Below are 17,432 nucleotides of genomic sequence, written 5' to 3' on the forward strand. Positions count from 1 at the left end.
TGCAATGTTTCTCTCTAACTTTTCTCAGTTTGCCACTCTGTTGTTTTCCCACAACATAACAAAACAAAACATTATGATGAGAACAGGCCATTCAGTCCAGCAATGCCTTTTCTTACCACTAGAGGGTACGACTGTTTATTTTGCCACACAGTGACCATCTTGGCTATATATCCTAGCATTCTGTTTTCTTTCTTTTCTTTTCTTTTCTTTTTACTGCTACAGCACATAGACTAGGGGGTAATCTTTGATCAAAGCCTTTCAGGTTCTAGTCACTTTTAACTTGAGCACATTCCAAATGTGGAAACCCCAATGTCAGTGCCGCTGCCGTCTCGCTAACAGTCGGCCATCTTGCCTTCATCGAGGGCAGTTTCACGAAACCTCGCTGTTTCTAAATGCGGAGCTACACATTTGACCCTCGGTCCAGTGTGTTTATTTAATCAGAGCTTTCAGTTCATTTCTTTCTGAATAGAAAAGTAACACTCAGATTAAGCTACATGAAATTAAATGTTTATGCACATAGGATTTGGTATCAACACAGTAGGCATATCACCCATATGCGTAGGTTTGGAGGGAGATGTCACCCGCCCCAATATTTCCATAGAAATGATCCTTCCAATGAGACAAGCAGCAGTGTGAAATAAAACCTACTGATACGCTTGCCGCCTTCTTCCGTCCAAGCGCCATTATTAAATCAACATTTAGCCAATAGCACCACCAAGTGGTAATGTCTCATATCTCGGTTTCAGAGGGAAAGAAGGCTGAAGTAACTGGCGTTTCCTCAAATACACTTCAATCACCAACTAAAACAGACCTCCCATCGCCAGTTAAACTCGAAGCAGTGGGAAATATTAGCTTCGTTTTGACACACACAAAACTACCATGTTCATTAAACAATAGAGCAGTGTGTGGCAACTGACGCGGTTTCCTCAGCTGCTTCGGTAAAAGTGGACGCGGTCTTAAAAAGTTTCTTGGTCTGTTGTCATGACCAGAACAAATTATAACACGCAAGCCCTTACAAGATATTCATACATTTTCGACGACGAACACAAGTTGTACTCACGTACAGAGCAGAGCTGTTCATTTTCCCTTCAAAGAAAACAATAAAATAGAAAAATGTCGATGTGTCAATTCACGACTGCATCAATGCACACCTGAACTGACCAACACCGTCGTTAGTATTCCGTTACTGCGCATGTCTGTCCTCCTCACTCATGCTGAAAATGAGTGAAATACTTCACATAAAAAAAGAATACCGAAACTGCGGTCACATTGAGAGAATTGGGTGATTATCTAGCTTCTTATAATAAACATCTCCAAGTAAACATTCGGGACAAGTGGCTTAACAGGTCTGATTAGCCAGGTGTGTTCAGTCAGTTCCATCGTGAAAATATTGAAATACCAAGCTGCGCACACATATAACCCAGGCATATTATTTCACATGCAGTGGTTTGTTCCCGACCTAAATATGTTCTCAAGGCTTCCGTGCTTCTCCTTGACCAAGTAAAGCGAAAGTGTGTTTTTGACTCGGAGTAAAACGTCGTTTGACGTCAAAACGTCCAATTATCAGGGGATTTTCTGAGCTCAGCGTGCTCCACCGTCTCTTATTTCGGGCCAGTATGATGCGTCTTTATTTGTTACGCATTTTAATTGGTAGAGAGGATATTTTACCGAAGCACTTCAGGTGAAGTAGCTTGCTTAAAGATACAACGTGATACCCTAACTGAGAATGAAACCTGCAACCTCCAGGTTTTAAATGCAGTTCCCTCGAAGGCACACCTTTGCACAAGCCTGGAGAGACACCTCGCACAAATCTTCCTCTTGCCTAGTAAAATAAAACTGCATTCATATTTATAAACCACTTCACTATAGGCGGTTGTTCACTGAATTTGGTAAAAACAAAATCCTGAATAATTATTCACATTTAAGATAGTGTGCAATATGCAAGTGCACCACAAGAGGGCGCATATTTCTGTGAACGTTCAGTATACAATTGATGAGTATGAGCTTAATGGAATTGAATAAATGTCCCTTAAACTTAAAGCAACATGTGCTTAATTATTATACCCCAAATAAACATATGTGAATACATTATACACCACTGTACATTAGTCCAAAGTGTTACAGTGATGAGTTGAATAACAATTAATTCCACAAAATATCTCACACATTTTACTGAATTCAGTTGTTTTATTACTTTGTGTAAAAATACAAAACAATGGAAAAATATAATTTCAATATTACTAATACTACTGAACTGGAGAGTCATTGATACAAAAACAGACTTTAAGTCGAAGCAAATAATACATTAGTTACATACAGTACAATACTTTACTCTGATAGATTTATATTTGAGGTCTTTCAAAGATTTTCAATTGATCAAATCAGTCAATTGCTAATTTGTTTATTTTAAAGGAGAGTGGGACAGTCCCTAATTTCACGTTTCAGTTCACTCAGACAGGTAGGGAGCAGAGGGACTAAAGACCTGTCTACACCGAGAACTACAACTATAACCACAACTATAAAAGTTCACACCATAAATATCAGGAAAAGGAGAGTAACGAACGATATCACTAGGATCAGTCAGAGTGATTTTTTTCTAGCTCCTTGAATGATAGAAAACTGATAGGATCAAAATCCATCCAAATTTACTGCGAGTCACATTCAAAATGGCAGATGACATAGGCGAGAGACAGAAAGTTTACAGAATGTTATCGTTCATCGGTGTGGATGTTCACATCGTTATTGTTACAATCATAGTTATAGTTGCAGTTATCATTCTTGGTGTGGATGCTCACATTGTTATTGTTACAATCATAGTTATAGTTGCAGTTATAGTTATCGTTCATCGGTGTGGATGCTCACATCGTTATTGTTATAATCATCATTATAGTTGCAGTTATCGTTCTTGGTGTGGATGCTCACATCGTTATTTTCATAATCATAATTATAGTTGGCGTTATAGTTATCATTCATCGGTGTGGATGCTCACATCATTATTGTTATAATCAGTTATAGCTGCAGTAATAGTTATCGTTCTTGGTGTGGATGCTCACATCGTTATTGTTATAATCAGTTGTAGCTGCAGTAATAGTTATCGTTCTTGGTGTGGATGCTCACATCGTTATTGTTACAATCATAGTTATAGTTGCAGTTACAGTTATCGTTCTTGGTGTGGATGCTCACATCATTATTGTTATAAATCATAGTTATAGTGATCGTTCTTGGTGTGGATGCTCACATCGTTATTGTTATAAATCATAGTTATAGTTATCGTTCTTGGTGTGGACAGGCCTGAACAGAGTGGGAAGGAATCACAGCTGAGATGACCATGTTGGGAGAAGCCCTGCCCACTTGGGGGATTGCATATGTCCTTGAGAGTCCAGTGTCAACAGCACGAAAACCAAGAAGAGAATCATCTCAGTTCAATGGAAACAGGACCTCAGTGTTTTTTCCAGTCATTCTGTATATGAAATAGCACAACAAACTAAGTGCTTGGTCTAACTATGTGTGATCCAATAATCCATGACGTCATCCATGGCCCTGGTCTGGGCCATGCTCATAACAACCCTACAGACTACATAATAGAAAAGAATATACAAACTTGGCTAGCAGTACAAAAATATCAATTTTACAGACTTCAATGGCACCCAAATGCATTCATTGATAAAGCGTTGCATTTTTCAATAAAATATTATTTCATTGGGGAGACCTGTCCCCTTTTTACGCGTACCGAATGATCTGATCAGTCTTCTTTGGACCCAGCGAAGAAGCTTTTTGCGTTGTTATGACAATATGCCATACCAGGGCTTGTACTGACACTAATTTCAGTACATGGATTCTTCAAGAAGTCCATCTGAAAGAGTAAGAGGAAGAGTCACACATGAAGTCCGTCTTCTGAACACAGATACAGACCATCTAATCCTCGGCACATACAGAGATCACGCATGACCGGTACCATCATGGTTTACAGCTCACACACAAGTGAGAATGTATGTTTTAACGTGGTGCAGTGTGTGTACGCACCAGATTGTATGTGTTGTGTTTAAAGCTACAATAGCTTTAAAGCTATTGTACTATTTAATAGTTTAAAGCTACTCGCGGTCAAGAGTGGAATAGCAGCAACAAACACCTTCAAACCACAACACTGTTTATCCCTCTCCCTTCTCCGTAAACACGCTGACGTTGAAACAACATTGGCTGTGGCAATTAGAACCAATTTTCAACCAATGAGTTTGAATTTTTGTACAGTTATACAATGTTTTGGTACAGAGTGTCGGGCCGTAAACTGTATATTTTGAAATCCGAATTTAAGGACTATAAACACAGGCAGAGAGTCAATGATAGGAAGGGATTTACAAGGTCTTGTTTTAACACAAAAATCTTTTAGCTGAACTTGTAGGCCCCATGTTGTGTGTATTGTGTGTAGGCCAAGCCTGTAGGCACCAGGTTGTGTGTATTGTGTGTAGGCCAAGCCTGTAGGCACCAGGTTGTGTGTAGCGTGTGTAGGCCAAGCCTGTAGGCACCAGGTTGTGTGTATTGTGTGTAGGTCCAGCCTGTGGGTCCAATATTGAGTGTATTGTGTGTAGGCTGGGCCTGTGTGGTGGTGTATTGTGTTTGGTGGTCAGGTTGTGGTCATTTACCTTGCTGGAGGTTGCCGCACGGAAACTGGCTGAGTTGATACAACTCGTTGCTGTTGCCATGATGCCCTGAGGGCAGGGCGCAGGGGTCCAGTGTCAGCTTGTCCTCCTGGGCGGTGATGAAGACCATCAGACCCTGGACGTCCAGGAGGGGGTGTGTGCAGGTGTGCGTCAGGGGGCAGGCGGAGGTGAGTCCGGGGTGAGGTCCAGGTGACTGATCCAGGTGGCCCAGGAGACAGGCGATGACTTCCTCATCCAGGTCTAGCTGGGCTTCCCGTGGGCTCTCTTGTGGAGATGAGCAGGAGGCCTCGGAGAATTCAGAGGGGAGGCTGAGGGCGGAGCTTAGGGTTGGACTGGGGGCGGAGCTTAGGGTTGAACTGAGGGCGGAGCTTAGGGTTGAACTGGGGCCGGAGCATAGGGTTGGACTGGGGGCGGAGCTTAGGGTTGGACTGAGAACCGAGCTTAAGGTTGGATTGTGGGTCGGGCTTAGGTCAGGACTGAGGGCAGAGCTAAAGTCGGAGCTCAGAGCGGGGCTTGGCGTGGGGTGTTGGTTCTGGGCCAGGCTCTGGCTGTGGCACATGTGGAAGCTGTTGGCCAGGGAGGAGATCTGCTGGGCGAGGACGCTGATCTCCGCCCGCTCTTCCTGGCTGTACAGGAAGTGGCTCTCGGCGGTGGTGGGGGAGGGGTCAGGGGTCAGGAGGGCGGTGCTGTGGACCGACAGGAAGGGGCCAGCGCCCTCTGGAGAATGCGCCGGAAGGCTGAAATCCTCGGGACGGAACTCTACTCCGGTCACGGCTCCGCAGGGGCCCGGGCCGGACAGGAAGTCGGGGACCAGGCGCAGGTTAGTGGAGGATGCTGGGAAACCGTAGCAGGATGGGGACCGGAAAAATTCCGCGCCCAGTCCGCTGGGATAGAACGGCGTGTCTGACATCGTCTGGAGCGACTGATGAGGGGGTGAGCTCTCCTGAGAGGGCGGGAAGCCTTCGGAGTAGCTGTAGGGGAAGTGAGGGCTCTGGGCCTCCGTGAGGATGGTGGAGTGGGCAGAGTCCGGGCTGAGGGGTGGGGTCGAGGGGAAGACGGGGCCGTCCGTCAGCAGGGTAGGAGAGCAAATGTCCCAGGTGTGATCGGCCCGCTCTGGGACAGGCACCCCGCCTCTCTTAGCCCACGGCTCCTCCTCAAAACGAGGCCCCTCTCTGTGCCTTTTACACCCCCCGCTGGGCCCCCCAGCCTGCCCTGGGGCTCCGGGAGAGCCCAGCAACAGGGACTCTTCCAGGGCTCCTGGGAGGTGAGCACCAGTCTTCTGTCGGAGGAAGCTGGCCTCAGTCTCACTGCAACGAAAGCATGTGTCATTTACTCCATGGCCGCTTTAATATGATTATTCATATTCATTCAGATTAATTCATTACTCAGCACCACTGAAGCTGTGCTTAGACAAACAAGAGTATTTGAGGGTCAGTGTTATTTTATGAGTGCAGTTCAGGCTGCACACCTGATGACGTAGTTTGTACAGCTCACTTCCTGCCTCGCAGTCCCAGAATTCCTTGCTGCTCGGACATAGAGCCACACCCAGGAGAGGTCCTGATGCTGCAGCCTCAGCACCATCTCCACGGAGACAGCCTCATCCCCTTGCTCTGTAGGGCAGATAGAAATATTAACACTCCATCCTTACCCTACAGCTCCTGAGAACATCCCTAAAGGGGTTTTTCAAAGGTAAATCTTAGATCAAAGCCAGCATGAACAGTATTAATTGTCTGTCTTTTTTGTTATACTGTGGGTGTCCATGGGTAGGTTGTTGTTCTCACTGCTAGAAAATGCTGTACTGATAACAAACACTATAGCACCAACCCTGGTGGCGTGGTAATGAAAGTATTAATGAACCAGCCTGATCCAGCAAACGCTGTGGGCACTTACGCAGTCTCCGGTGTGCGGCTTCACCGATGCGCAGGTCCTCCGGATGGAGCAGGCCGTACCAGGACCGACCAATCAGCTGCTCTTCAGGGTATCCCAAATGGAACAGGACACTGAGGGGACAATGAGGGAGGTGTCAACCAGGGAGCCAATGAGGGGGGTCAGCTCACAGGAAACGGGAACAGGAGCAGCGTTGCCAGTACGGTTGAGACGATTGAGGCGGCGTGCGAGACCTCACCTGTCCGACACCTGGTGGAAGGTCATGTCCAGCCGATGGGAGCTCTGGAAGTGTCCCGGCGCCCAGGCGGCATCGCGCTCGCTCAGACGGTCGACCGTCGGGGTGCAGAGGGCGACGAGGCTCCGCCTCGGGGCGGAGGGGGACCGGCCGGAGGATCCTGGGGAGGCCTGGAAGCGCCCCCGCACCAGCATGGAGCAGCCGCCGCCCTCCTGTCTCAGACGCAGGGGCCTGGAGGTGTGAAACCTACAGACAAACACTGCGTCTGAGAGAGAGAGAGAGAGAGAGAGAGGGAGAGAGAGAGAGAGGGAGGAGTTAACACACACAAACACTGCGTCTGAGAGAGAGAGAGGGAGAGAGAGAGAGAGAGAGAGAGGGAGGAGTTATTATTATTATTTATTAGAGAGAGGAGTTGACACTGCTGACACGGAGGTGCGTAAATAAATACTAGACAGAAATAACTATTTTACGGAAACAAAATGAAGGGGTGCCATGAAAGAGAGAGATAGAGATAAAGAGAGTTGGGGGCACATTCTCACCTGTTCCTTGGGCACTAGCTGCCTCTAGACGGGACCGAACTTCCTCCACATCCGCACTGTCCACCATGTCATAGAAGGTGTCCCCCTGAAGAACATCCACCTGCAGAAACAAGATGAGCTCACATGAACTCCATCTTTTCTCTCTGGCAGTTAAATACTGCCACATACCACACACGTAGGTTAGAATATTGAAAAATATCATATAAACTGCGTCACTTTACTAGGGACACCAAAATGTACAGAAACTTTATTACGAATATACTTGTATATGCAAAGGATATACTGGCTTCTTTTAAAATGATAAGCCTTGAATGATTTGGGGCGACATGGCTCAGGCAGTAAGAGCAGTCGTCTGGCAGTCGGAGGGTTGCCGGTTCGATCCCCTGCCCGGGCTGTGTCGAAGTGTCCCTGAGCAAGACACCTAACCCCCAAATGCTCCTGAGGAGCTGGTTGGTGCCTTGCATGGTGTGTGAGTGTGTGTATGAATGGGTGAATGAGAAGCATCAATTGTACAGCACTTTGGATAAAGGCGCTATATAAATGCCAACCATTTACCATTTGCAGTCCGTTTGCGTTCACCTACCACTGAGTAGCCCAGGTAGTCCTCCACATTCTCAGACACAGACAGAAGCTTTCCCTCCCCGGTCAGGGCTACGATGAAGCCAGGCAGGGCCTGCAGGAGGTCTGCGCCGGGCAGGGGAGATCCAGAGCCTTCAGCCTGCAGCTCTGAGTGAAACACACAGGAGGAGCAGGAGTGAGCACACCTGCAGCACCAAGCGTGTGTGCATGTGTGCGTGTGAGCGTGTGTGAGTGTGTGTGAGTGTGTGTGTGTGCATGTGTGCGTGTGAGTGTGTGTGAGTGCGTGTGCATGTGCATGTGCGTGTGCGTGTGCGTGTGCGTGTGCGTGTGCGTGTGCATGTGCATGCATGTGTGTGTGTGTGTGTGTGTGTGTGTGTGTGTGCATGTGTGCGTGTGAGTGTGTGTGAGTGTGAGTGTATGTGTGTGTGTGTGAGTGTGTGTGAGAGAGAGTGTATATGAGTGTGTGCGGCGTGTGTGTGTGCGAGGGGGAGAGTATATGTGTGTGTGCGACGTGTGTGTGTGTGAGTGTGTGTGTGTGTGCAAGAGTAGTGTATATATGTGTGTGTGAGTGTGTGTGAGAGGGAGTGTATATGTGTGTGAGCGTGTGTGTGTGTGTGTGAGAGGGAGTGTATATGTGTGTGTGAGTATGTGTGTGTGTGCATGTGTGTGTGTGTGAGAGGGAGAGTATATGTGTGTGAGCGTGTGTGTGTGTATATGTGTGTGTGTGTGTGCGTATGTGTGTGTGTGTGTGTGTGTGTGTGTGAGAGGGAGAGTATATGTGTGTGTGTGTGTGCGTATGTGTGTGTGTGTGTGTGTGTGTGTGAGAGGGAGAGTATATGTGTGTGTGTGTGTGCGTATGTGTGTGTGTGTGTGTGTGTGTGTGAGAGGGAGAGTATATGTGTGTGTGTGTGTGCGTATGTGTGTGTGTGTGTGTGTGTGTGTGTGTGAGAGGGAGAGTATATGTGTGTGTGTGTGTGCGTAGCGCAGTGTTGAGCCGTGCGTACCTGGGTAGTAGCAGGCCTTCCTGATGAAGGTGCAGATGGCGGCCATGGAGTGCAGGTAGGACAGCCTCCGCCTGTCCACTGGCCCGAGGGGCAGCAGCTCCCGCATGTTCCGGATCTCTCCATTCATGTCGTCCCGCCGCGCTTTCGACGCACCCTTAGTGGACCTGCGGAGCAGCGGTGTGGGGTGTCAGAGAGAGAGGTCTACAGACATGGGGGTCCTGCTACAGACATGAGGGTCTGCTACAGGCATGGGGGTCTGCTACAGACATGAGGGCCTGCTACAGACATGAGGGTCTGCTACAGACATGAGGGTCTGCTACAGGCATGAGGGTCTGCTACAGACATGGGGGTCTGCTACAGACATGGGGGTCTGCTACAGACATGGGGGCCTGCTACAGACATGGGGGTCTGCTCCAGACATGAGGGTCTGCTACAGACGTGAGGGTCTGCTACAGACATGAGGGTCCAGGTGGGACAGGAGGAGAGAGGCTACGACATCATCACCCCCGTCTCACAGCACAGCATCACGAACAGCGCAGTCTCAAACAGCACAGTCACGAACAGCAGAGTCTTACAGCACAGTCCCACAAACAGCACAATCTCACAGCACAGCAACACGAACAGCACAGCATGCCAATAGCACAGTCCCACTGAGAGCACAGCATCACGGCACAGTCACAAACAGCACAGTCGCAAGAAAAGCACAGTATCACTAATAGCACAGTCCCTAACAAGGACTTTTATTCCCGTGCGTTTTCATCTTCGTCCCTCACGGTACTTGACAGCGTGAGTTTCAACCTCAGAGTTTAAACCTTAAAGTTGATTATTTTGGCGAGCTCCCCTTGCTGAACATTTCAAACAGAAACAAAACAGATAACATGCAGATCTTCGTAAAACAATATGCATCTCGACTCTGGTGTCTGTATCAGAGATTTACCTAAAGATGGATTCAATAAACTGCTACAACGTGCGGAGAATCAAAGTTTCCTTCTTTTATTTGGTGAATTGCCTTAAAAGAAGTGCTAGCCTATATACCACCGCCAGAGGAAGCATTATAATCGCGAAAGAACAGTGATACAACAGGTAGGCTACCTGATAAACTGACCTGATTCTTGTGCAGGAAACCTTACGGTTGATACACGTTGCGTGGCGATGTGACGTACTGGACAACTGGAGCTTTGCATCAACCGGACTTTTGCAAGACAGGCAGCATGTAGTCATGTTTCTTCCTCTAACAACCAGCAAAACGAAGTTAAACAGTGGAAGTCTATGCAGGAAGAACACAGCTTTTTCTACTGTCGATTCCACGAAAACTTCGGTGATGCTTTGAAATACTAATGTTCTCTCCTCCAAGAAAGTTAAAACGCAATAAAAACGCAGGTAGTTTGGAAAACGTGATTACGAATACAATGTTTTAATCGCCGAGATTAAACACAGGAAGCCGATACGTTTCAAGATTCTGCATCACGACTCTTCCTCCGACTGATGCGCTGCCTAGCGACTTGTGTCTTGCTGCCGTATCGGCTTTCCTTATATAGTACAGCCCGGGATTAACCTGACACCATCCTGTTTTACAATCTGGCACAGCGAACGGGGGAAAAAAACGGCTAATGTTACTTGTTGTGACGCAGCGAAATCTGACTGGGTATTTTTAGTTACTCTGACTCTAAAAATAACCCACAGACTCCCCCGTACCAGAGGCGGTTGGAAACAAATAGAACACATCTGGAAAGCAACTGTTGCCTATCTGTGAGACCAGTCGGTACAATATACCATATACTTACTGTACCGGAGACGAAAAGGTGTTTAATAGAGGTTCATTGATTGTTCTACGTAGCAGATACAACAGTTAGACAAATAGCAAATGGGGTATTGATTCTCAGTCATGTTTATTTGTGGGAATCGCAAATTACTGCGACACAGACCCAAAGCTTAGTAAAACAAACCGGTGACGCTGATGATGCAGGTGGGGCAAATCGTGCGCTAGTGACAGACGGGAGACGTAAACACAATAACATTTACTTCGGTAAAGGTAGGCTATGTGAATACACGGATTGAGAGTATGACACGTCACTTGTCAAAGAGGATATAATTGTAGCGGCTAGTAGGCAGAGGCCACGACAAATTACTTTTTTGGTTCCGTTATCTCGAGATCTTATTTATGTCATGATCTCAACATAACAATTGTCGTTTTCTCGCGATCACATATCCTCTCCCATCTGATTCGCAAAATAAATACCTAAAATTATTATTATTAATTACTGAGATGGGCCCAAAATGCCAACATGTGAATATACTGTACTTTATTAATGTTTCAATGGAACCAACCAAAATCAAACATTCATTTAAAAAGTAATAGACTTATAGATTTAACCAAAATCAAGGTTCTTGGGGTAGTGGCAACCAAACATTACATTTGTTTCTCATTTGGTCATTTAAATTGGGATTAAACAAAAGTGCTGTGGCCAGATGAGACCAGATTGTACATTTTGGTTTTAAGTAACAACTATGTTACGTAATGTCAATGTAAATCGAAATGGAAAAATATATATATAATTAATTGGTTAATGGTTAAATAATTAATTTAGTATTCCATGATTTACTAATGTATTCATATAACTAATAGATTAGTTGTTAACAAATGTATGAACTAATGAACACTAACATCAATTAATTCATGTTAACAGCAACATACATTTTAAGCCTTTTTAATGTTCTCTGTTGAGTGTGATCAATAGGGTCCACTCTGTGGCTTCCCCCATTTTAACTTGTGGGGGTGTGGGGTGTGTTTTAGGGCGGATGGGATGGGGGGGGTGTCCTTGGGGATGAAGTTTGGGGGGGGTACACACCATCACAGTCAAGTTTCCCTCTGGAGGGCCTGAGAGACGCCTGCCGTCGATGGCGAACAGTGTCCAGATGAAGTCGTGAAGTCTGCCCGGCAACAGCCGTCTCAAAATGGCCGCCAAGAAGAGGGTGAAGACAGGCCACACTTCTTCTGCTTTCGCAATCGTCCTTTTTTTTTTTTTACTCTCCGCTTATCTCCAGTAGTCAGAAGCCCCTGTTAAAATCTGAGATCAGCCAATAGACAAGAGAGGGACTTCTCTGAAAATGAAAATGGGACAAATAGACCATTTCCGTACAGACTAATGGCATTAAGGGATCTGTGTGTGCGCGTACAATTAATGACAACACATTATCCTCAGTAAGCCAGTGTCCTGGCCCTTTTTAGAGAGAGACAGAGAGAGGGGGGGAGAGGGAAAGAGACAGAGTGAGAGAAAGAGAGGGAGACAGTGAGACAGATAGAGGGAGACAGGGAGGGAGAGAGAGACAGAGAGAGGGGGAGAGGGAAAGAGACAGAGTGAGAGAAAGAGAGGGAGACAGTGAGGGAGATAGAGGGAGACAGGGAGGGAGAGAGAGACAGAGAGAGGGGGAGAGGGAAAGAGACAGAGTGAGAGAAAGAGAGGGAGACAGTGAGAGAGATAGAGGGAGACAGGGAGGGAGAGAGAGACAGAGAGAACAAGAGAGAGAGAGAAAGAGGGACAGGGGGAGACAGTGAGGGAGGGAGAGTGATAGAGAGAAAGGAAAAAGAGTAAGAATGGCCATGGCGGGGGAAATCAGGGGCCTATTTTTCAGACTGTCCCCTGGCATCGGTGCTGGAGTGGACCCTGGGGGGCGGGGCTAGACAGGGGCAGTGGTGGGCCTACTTCCTGTACGAGGCGGGACTGGCCGTCTGCTGCCTGCACTTAACGCTGCAGATAAGGAGGGGCTCAGAACAGTGGCACGCTGACAGACACGAGCTGACTGCGGGAGAGAGAGAGAGAGAGGGAGGGGGGGAGAGGGAGAGAGAGAGGGAGAGAGGGAGGGAAGGGGGGAGAGGAGAGAGAGAGAGGGAGAGAGGGAGGGAAGGGGGGGAGAGGAGAGAGGGAGAGGAGAGAGGGAGAGAGAGGGAGAGAGAGAGGGAGAGAGGGAGGGAGGGAAGGGGGGGAGAGGAGAGAGGGAGAGGGAGAGAGGGAGAGAGGGAGGGAAGGGGGGAGAGGAGAGAGAGGGAGGGGAGAGAGGAGAGAGAGAGGGGGGGAGGAGAGAGGGGGAGAGAGAGGGAGAGAGGGAGGGAAGGGGGGGAGAGGAGAGAGGGAGAGAGAGGGAGGGGAGAGAGGAGAGAGAGAGAGGGGGGAGGAGAGAGGGAGAGGGATAGAGAGAGAGGGCTATACATTTGTAAGCTGTATGTCCTGATATATCACATTGCATTACAATAATGGCATTTGGAAGACGCTCTTATCCAGAGCAATGTACAGTTGATTAGACTAAGCAGGAGACAATCCTCCCCTGGAGCAATGCAGGGTTAAGGGCCTTGCTCAAGGGCCCAACGGCTGTGTGGATCTCATTGTAGCTACACCGGGGATCGAACCACCAACCTTATGGGTCCCAGTCTTGCATGTTCATGTTTTCAGTATATGTTCTTTTCTGTACTTTGGCATCTTGTCATGCCAATAAAGTATTTTGAATTAGAATTTGAGAGGGGAGCTGAGAGAGGGGGAGAGAGAGAGGGGAGAGAGAGAGAGAAAGAGAGAGGGGGAGAGAGAGGGGAGAGAGAGAGGGGCAAGTGAGTGAGAGAGATTGATTGATGTTTATACAGCTTTGGCATTACATACTTGTATGTCACGCTAATAAAGCAATTAGCTGGAACTGAACTGAGAGAGGGAGACAGAGACAGTAAGTCACAGAGACAGACAGACAGACAGACAGAGAGACAGAAGGAGGACCTGATGTTTTATATTGAAGGATGCGATTTTAACAGGACATCCCAAAATCACAGTTCAACCTGGTTGTCCAGTCGCATTCAATACACACAGAATTACAAACTCGTGAAAGCCAAGGACAGAGTAACTGAAACATATACGTTAGGATATACAGCTTGATTTTTACAAACCAGCTGATTATGTTATTTTATGAAAAGTCCTAATGCAACCTTCTTATGCGAGGCATAGTACTCATCTGGATTCATAAACACAGTCAGCGGGCATATTAACATATCAGTCCCATTCACAGGGAAATGAACCTCCACCCCTGCTCTAACCCTGTCCCAGACTGCCACAGTAATTAAGGAGTAACACAGATACTTTATCATACACAAACCACAGAAGAAGACTAACCACTCGAACAGAAGCCGGCCAGTGTGGATCGTAGACTGATTTATGCTACGTCTCAAAAGCCACATCCAATATTGTTGCCAATCACACTTATCCCTGCAGGTCAGAAAGCTTTTTTAATGGATCTGTGAAGACGCCTAATAGCTCCAGGATTACTTATTCCCCATAGGTTTTTTTTTTTCAGCAAATCAATCACTATTCCTTAAGTTTCCTTGTCCTGCTGTTCTACCCTGAGAGCGTTTGACTTCTGTGGCCCCCATAACCTGCTGACATAGCACTGATTTTATCCAGCATTTATAATGGGGCAAGAGGTTCTTTCCTCAAATAAGTTTGGGTAGGGTTCAGGGAGGGGGGGTCCAGGGGGGTGTAGCAGAAGAAGGATGGACAGAGCTCTGCCTGTGTTCCTCTTATGAAGAGGAAAGCTTGTTCATGTGGTCGTATATGCAAGCCATGGAAACAAACTCACTCAACAGTTTTATGTCATATCGCTGACCCAAGTGCTAAATAAATCCACCTGCAGCCAAACAGCACCATTTCCTTAAAACTGTCAGAAATACCACAGAATCGAAGACTGGACCCACAGCACCTGCATCACAGAGCCTAACTCTGTGCCCACAGCAGCTGCACCACAGAGCCCAAATCAGCCCAGCGATTTGATCAAGTAATGAAATCTGCACAACACTGATTCGATTTTTACTATTTAATTCAGATTTAGTGTATGTTTAGGATTGCTGCGAGTGAGTTCAGGGGCGTCAGCAAGTTTGTGGTCTAATCCAATAAAAGAGCAACTCTGAAACAACAGTGATGTTATGAATTCATAACTCTTGTGGTGGGAATGATAATCACCCACAGCAGTGACCTGGGGGAGCAGAACTGACAGACAGATTGCTCGCTCTCTCTCTCTCTCTCTCTCCCTCTCCCTCTCTCTCTTCTCTCTTCTCTCTTCTCTCTCACACACACACTCACAGACACACACAGTCTCTCTCTCCCCAACACACAGACATAGTCGCTCTCTCGCACACACACACACACACACACACACACTCTGTCTCTCTCTCTCTCTCACACACACACACAGTCACTCTCTCACACAGACACAGACACACACACAGTCACTGTCTCACACAGACACAGACACACACACACACACACATACACTCATAGACACACACAGTCGCTCTCTCGCACACACACACACAGTCACTCTCTCACACAGACACACACACACACACACATACACACACTCTGTCTCTCTCTCTCACACACACACACAGTCACTCTCACACAGACACAGACACACACACACATACACTCATAGACACACACAGTCGCTCTCTCGCACACACACACACACACACAGTCACTCTCTCACACAGACACACACACACACACATACACACACTCTGTCTCTCTCTCTCACACACACACACAGTCACTCTCACACAGACACAGACACACACACACACACAGACACACACACACACACACACACACACAGACACACAGTCACACACACACACACACTCACAGACACACAGGCAGTGGAGCTCTCTGTAAGTGTGAGACACAGTCTCACTCTGGACAGCGGAGACAGAAGCCCCAGACGTTTTATCACCCGGGTACAAATTCAGAAATGATCCTGGCCTGACTGGGCTGTGCGTTTCCCTGGCTGTGTGTGTGTGTGTGTGTGGGGGGATATGAGCGTGCGTTTGGATTCTCTCACATCAAACGGAGAGCACTACCGGGCTTATCAGGTGCAGCACTTATTGGAGCCCACAGGAAGGGGGGGGCCCCAGTCAGGCAGCGGGACGGCCCCACTGCCGCCCCCCCCCCCCCCCCCCCCCTCACACACACACACACACACGCTCCATATCAGCCCACATCTGCTTCCTGCCAAATCCTGAGGGGGGAGCACACACCTGCAAGGCTAAAGGAGCAACCTCACTGCGGCAATAATTCAATTAAATTCAAACCAATTCATTACAATCTTACTTGTATGGCAGAAGGCCGTCACAAAGACGCTTTACAGAGGAACAGAAGTTAAGACTATATGACATATGCTTTATAGCCCCGTTGTGTCTGTAAACCATATGGCAGCACAACGGTGTACTCCGTTACACAGGAAACCTGATGGCTAATAACGATGAGCTAATTAATTATTAATTAAAGAGCGAGGCTTTGGATCTTCCTGTCCATCTGCCCAGCAGCGAGCTCTAAGCCCAGGCTTAGGATGTTCTGAGGCAGGGGAGCCCAACTCCAGTCTTGGAGGGCCGCAGTGCCTGCTGGTTTCTGATGTGTTTCAGCACGAGTGATCAATTTAAGTAAATATTTCATTGGCGAAAGAGTCCGCACACCTTGTCCTCAAAACTTTATTTTGCTACTGATTTAAAGGAAACCACAAATACCTGCCGACACTGCGGCCCTCCAGGACTGGAGTTAAACCTGCAGACACTGTGGCCCTCCAGGACTGGAGTTAAACCTGCAGACACTGCGGCCCTCCAGGACTGGAGTTAAACCTGCAGACACTGCGGCCCTCCAGGACTGGAGTTAAACCTGCAGACACTACGGCCCTCCAGGACTGGAGTTAAACCTGCAGACACTGCGGCCCTCCAGGACTGGAGTTCAACACCCCCAGTTATAAGGCTTTTACTTGGCGATTCTTCCTAAAACAAACAGAGGTGGTGGTTTAGGGTTAGGGTTGGGGTTGGGATGGAGGTGATGGGGGGGAGGGGGGGGTGTTGTAGGAGCGCAGGGGTCCCGGGTCCAGCTGGAGAACACATTACGCGCCCCTGCACCCCCGGGAGGTCACCGCGCGAGGTTAAACCCCGGAGTTTATCAGCCCGGTCCTCTCCACGCCGTCTCTGGGCCCCGCCAGGCTAATGCTAACAGCGCCGCGCTCGCGTATTTACGTGTCCTTATCGCGGCCACGTTAATCACACCTGCCCTCTGAACTCATTACACAAGCCCCCGACTGCCCCCCGACTGCCCCCCGACTGCCCCAGACTGCTCTTGAGCGCCCCGGGGCACCCCCCGTGCCCTCCAAGCTTTTAAGATTAAAATAAAAGAGAGAGAAAGAGAGTCAGAGTGGAACTCTGTTTTCATCCCGGAGGTGTTGAATGTTGGGGCCTGATTCAGCGGGCCGATGTTCTGACGACCGGTACCTGCTCCAACGACCAATGAACCACTCAAGAACAAGATGGCGGGCGCTCGATAATCATCTGCACTCTCTCTCTGCCTGTGGTACTGTCCTTCCCGCAGTGACGCCTGGAAGGCAGCAGGTTCAGCTCAGCCGATGTGTTCACACTACCTCGCAAGCAGCTTTTCTTTCATTTTTTTTTAATGAAATCTATCTGTATCTATGTTACTGAGCTAGCTAGTTTGCT

At 47.9% G+C, this 17,432-nt stretch overlaps 1 protein-coding gene across 1 annotated transcript in view; it reads right to left on the reverse strand.

Annotated features, from left to right (window-relative positions):
* Positions 1–3,723: 3,723 nt before the first annotated feature.
* The window catches only part of LOC133118004 (neuronal PAS domain-containing protein 4-like), a 21,905-nt gene continuing 8,196 nt past the window's right edge, over positions 3,724–17,432 (reverse strand). Inside the window, exons 2-10 of the mRNA XM_061227595.1 lie at positions 9,396–9,552; positions 8,903–9,066; positions 7,903–8,045; positions 7,320–7,419; positions 6,784–7,045; positions 6,549–6,658; positions 6,127–6,268; positions 4,641–5,965; positions 3,724–3,853 (exon numbers count right to left, since the gene is read on the reverse strand). Coding sequence (XP_061083579.1) covers positions 3,825–3,853; positions 4,641–5,965; positions 6,127–6,268; positions 6,549–6,658; positions 6,784–7,045; positions 7,320–7,419; positions 7,903–8,045; positions 8,903–9,066; positions 9,396–9,552 — 2,432 coding nt within the window. The 3' untranslated portion in view covers positions 3,724–3,824. The remainder of the gene's footprint in view (positions 3,854–4,640; positions 5,966–6,126; positions 6,269–6,548; positions 6,659–6,783; positions 7,046–7,319; positions 7,420–7,902; positions 8,046–8,902; positions 9,067–9,395; positions 9,553–17,432) is intronic.

Source organism: Conger conger, chromosome 18 (assembly GCF_963514075.1).
Source record: "Conger conger chromosome 18, fConCon1.1, whole genome shotgun sequence".
Classification (NCBI taxonomy): Eukaryota; Metazoa; Chordata; class Actinopteri; order Anguilliformes; family Congridae; genus Conger; species Conger conger.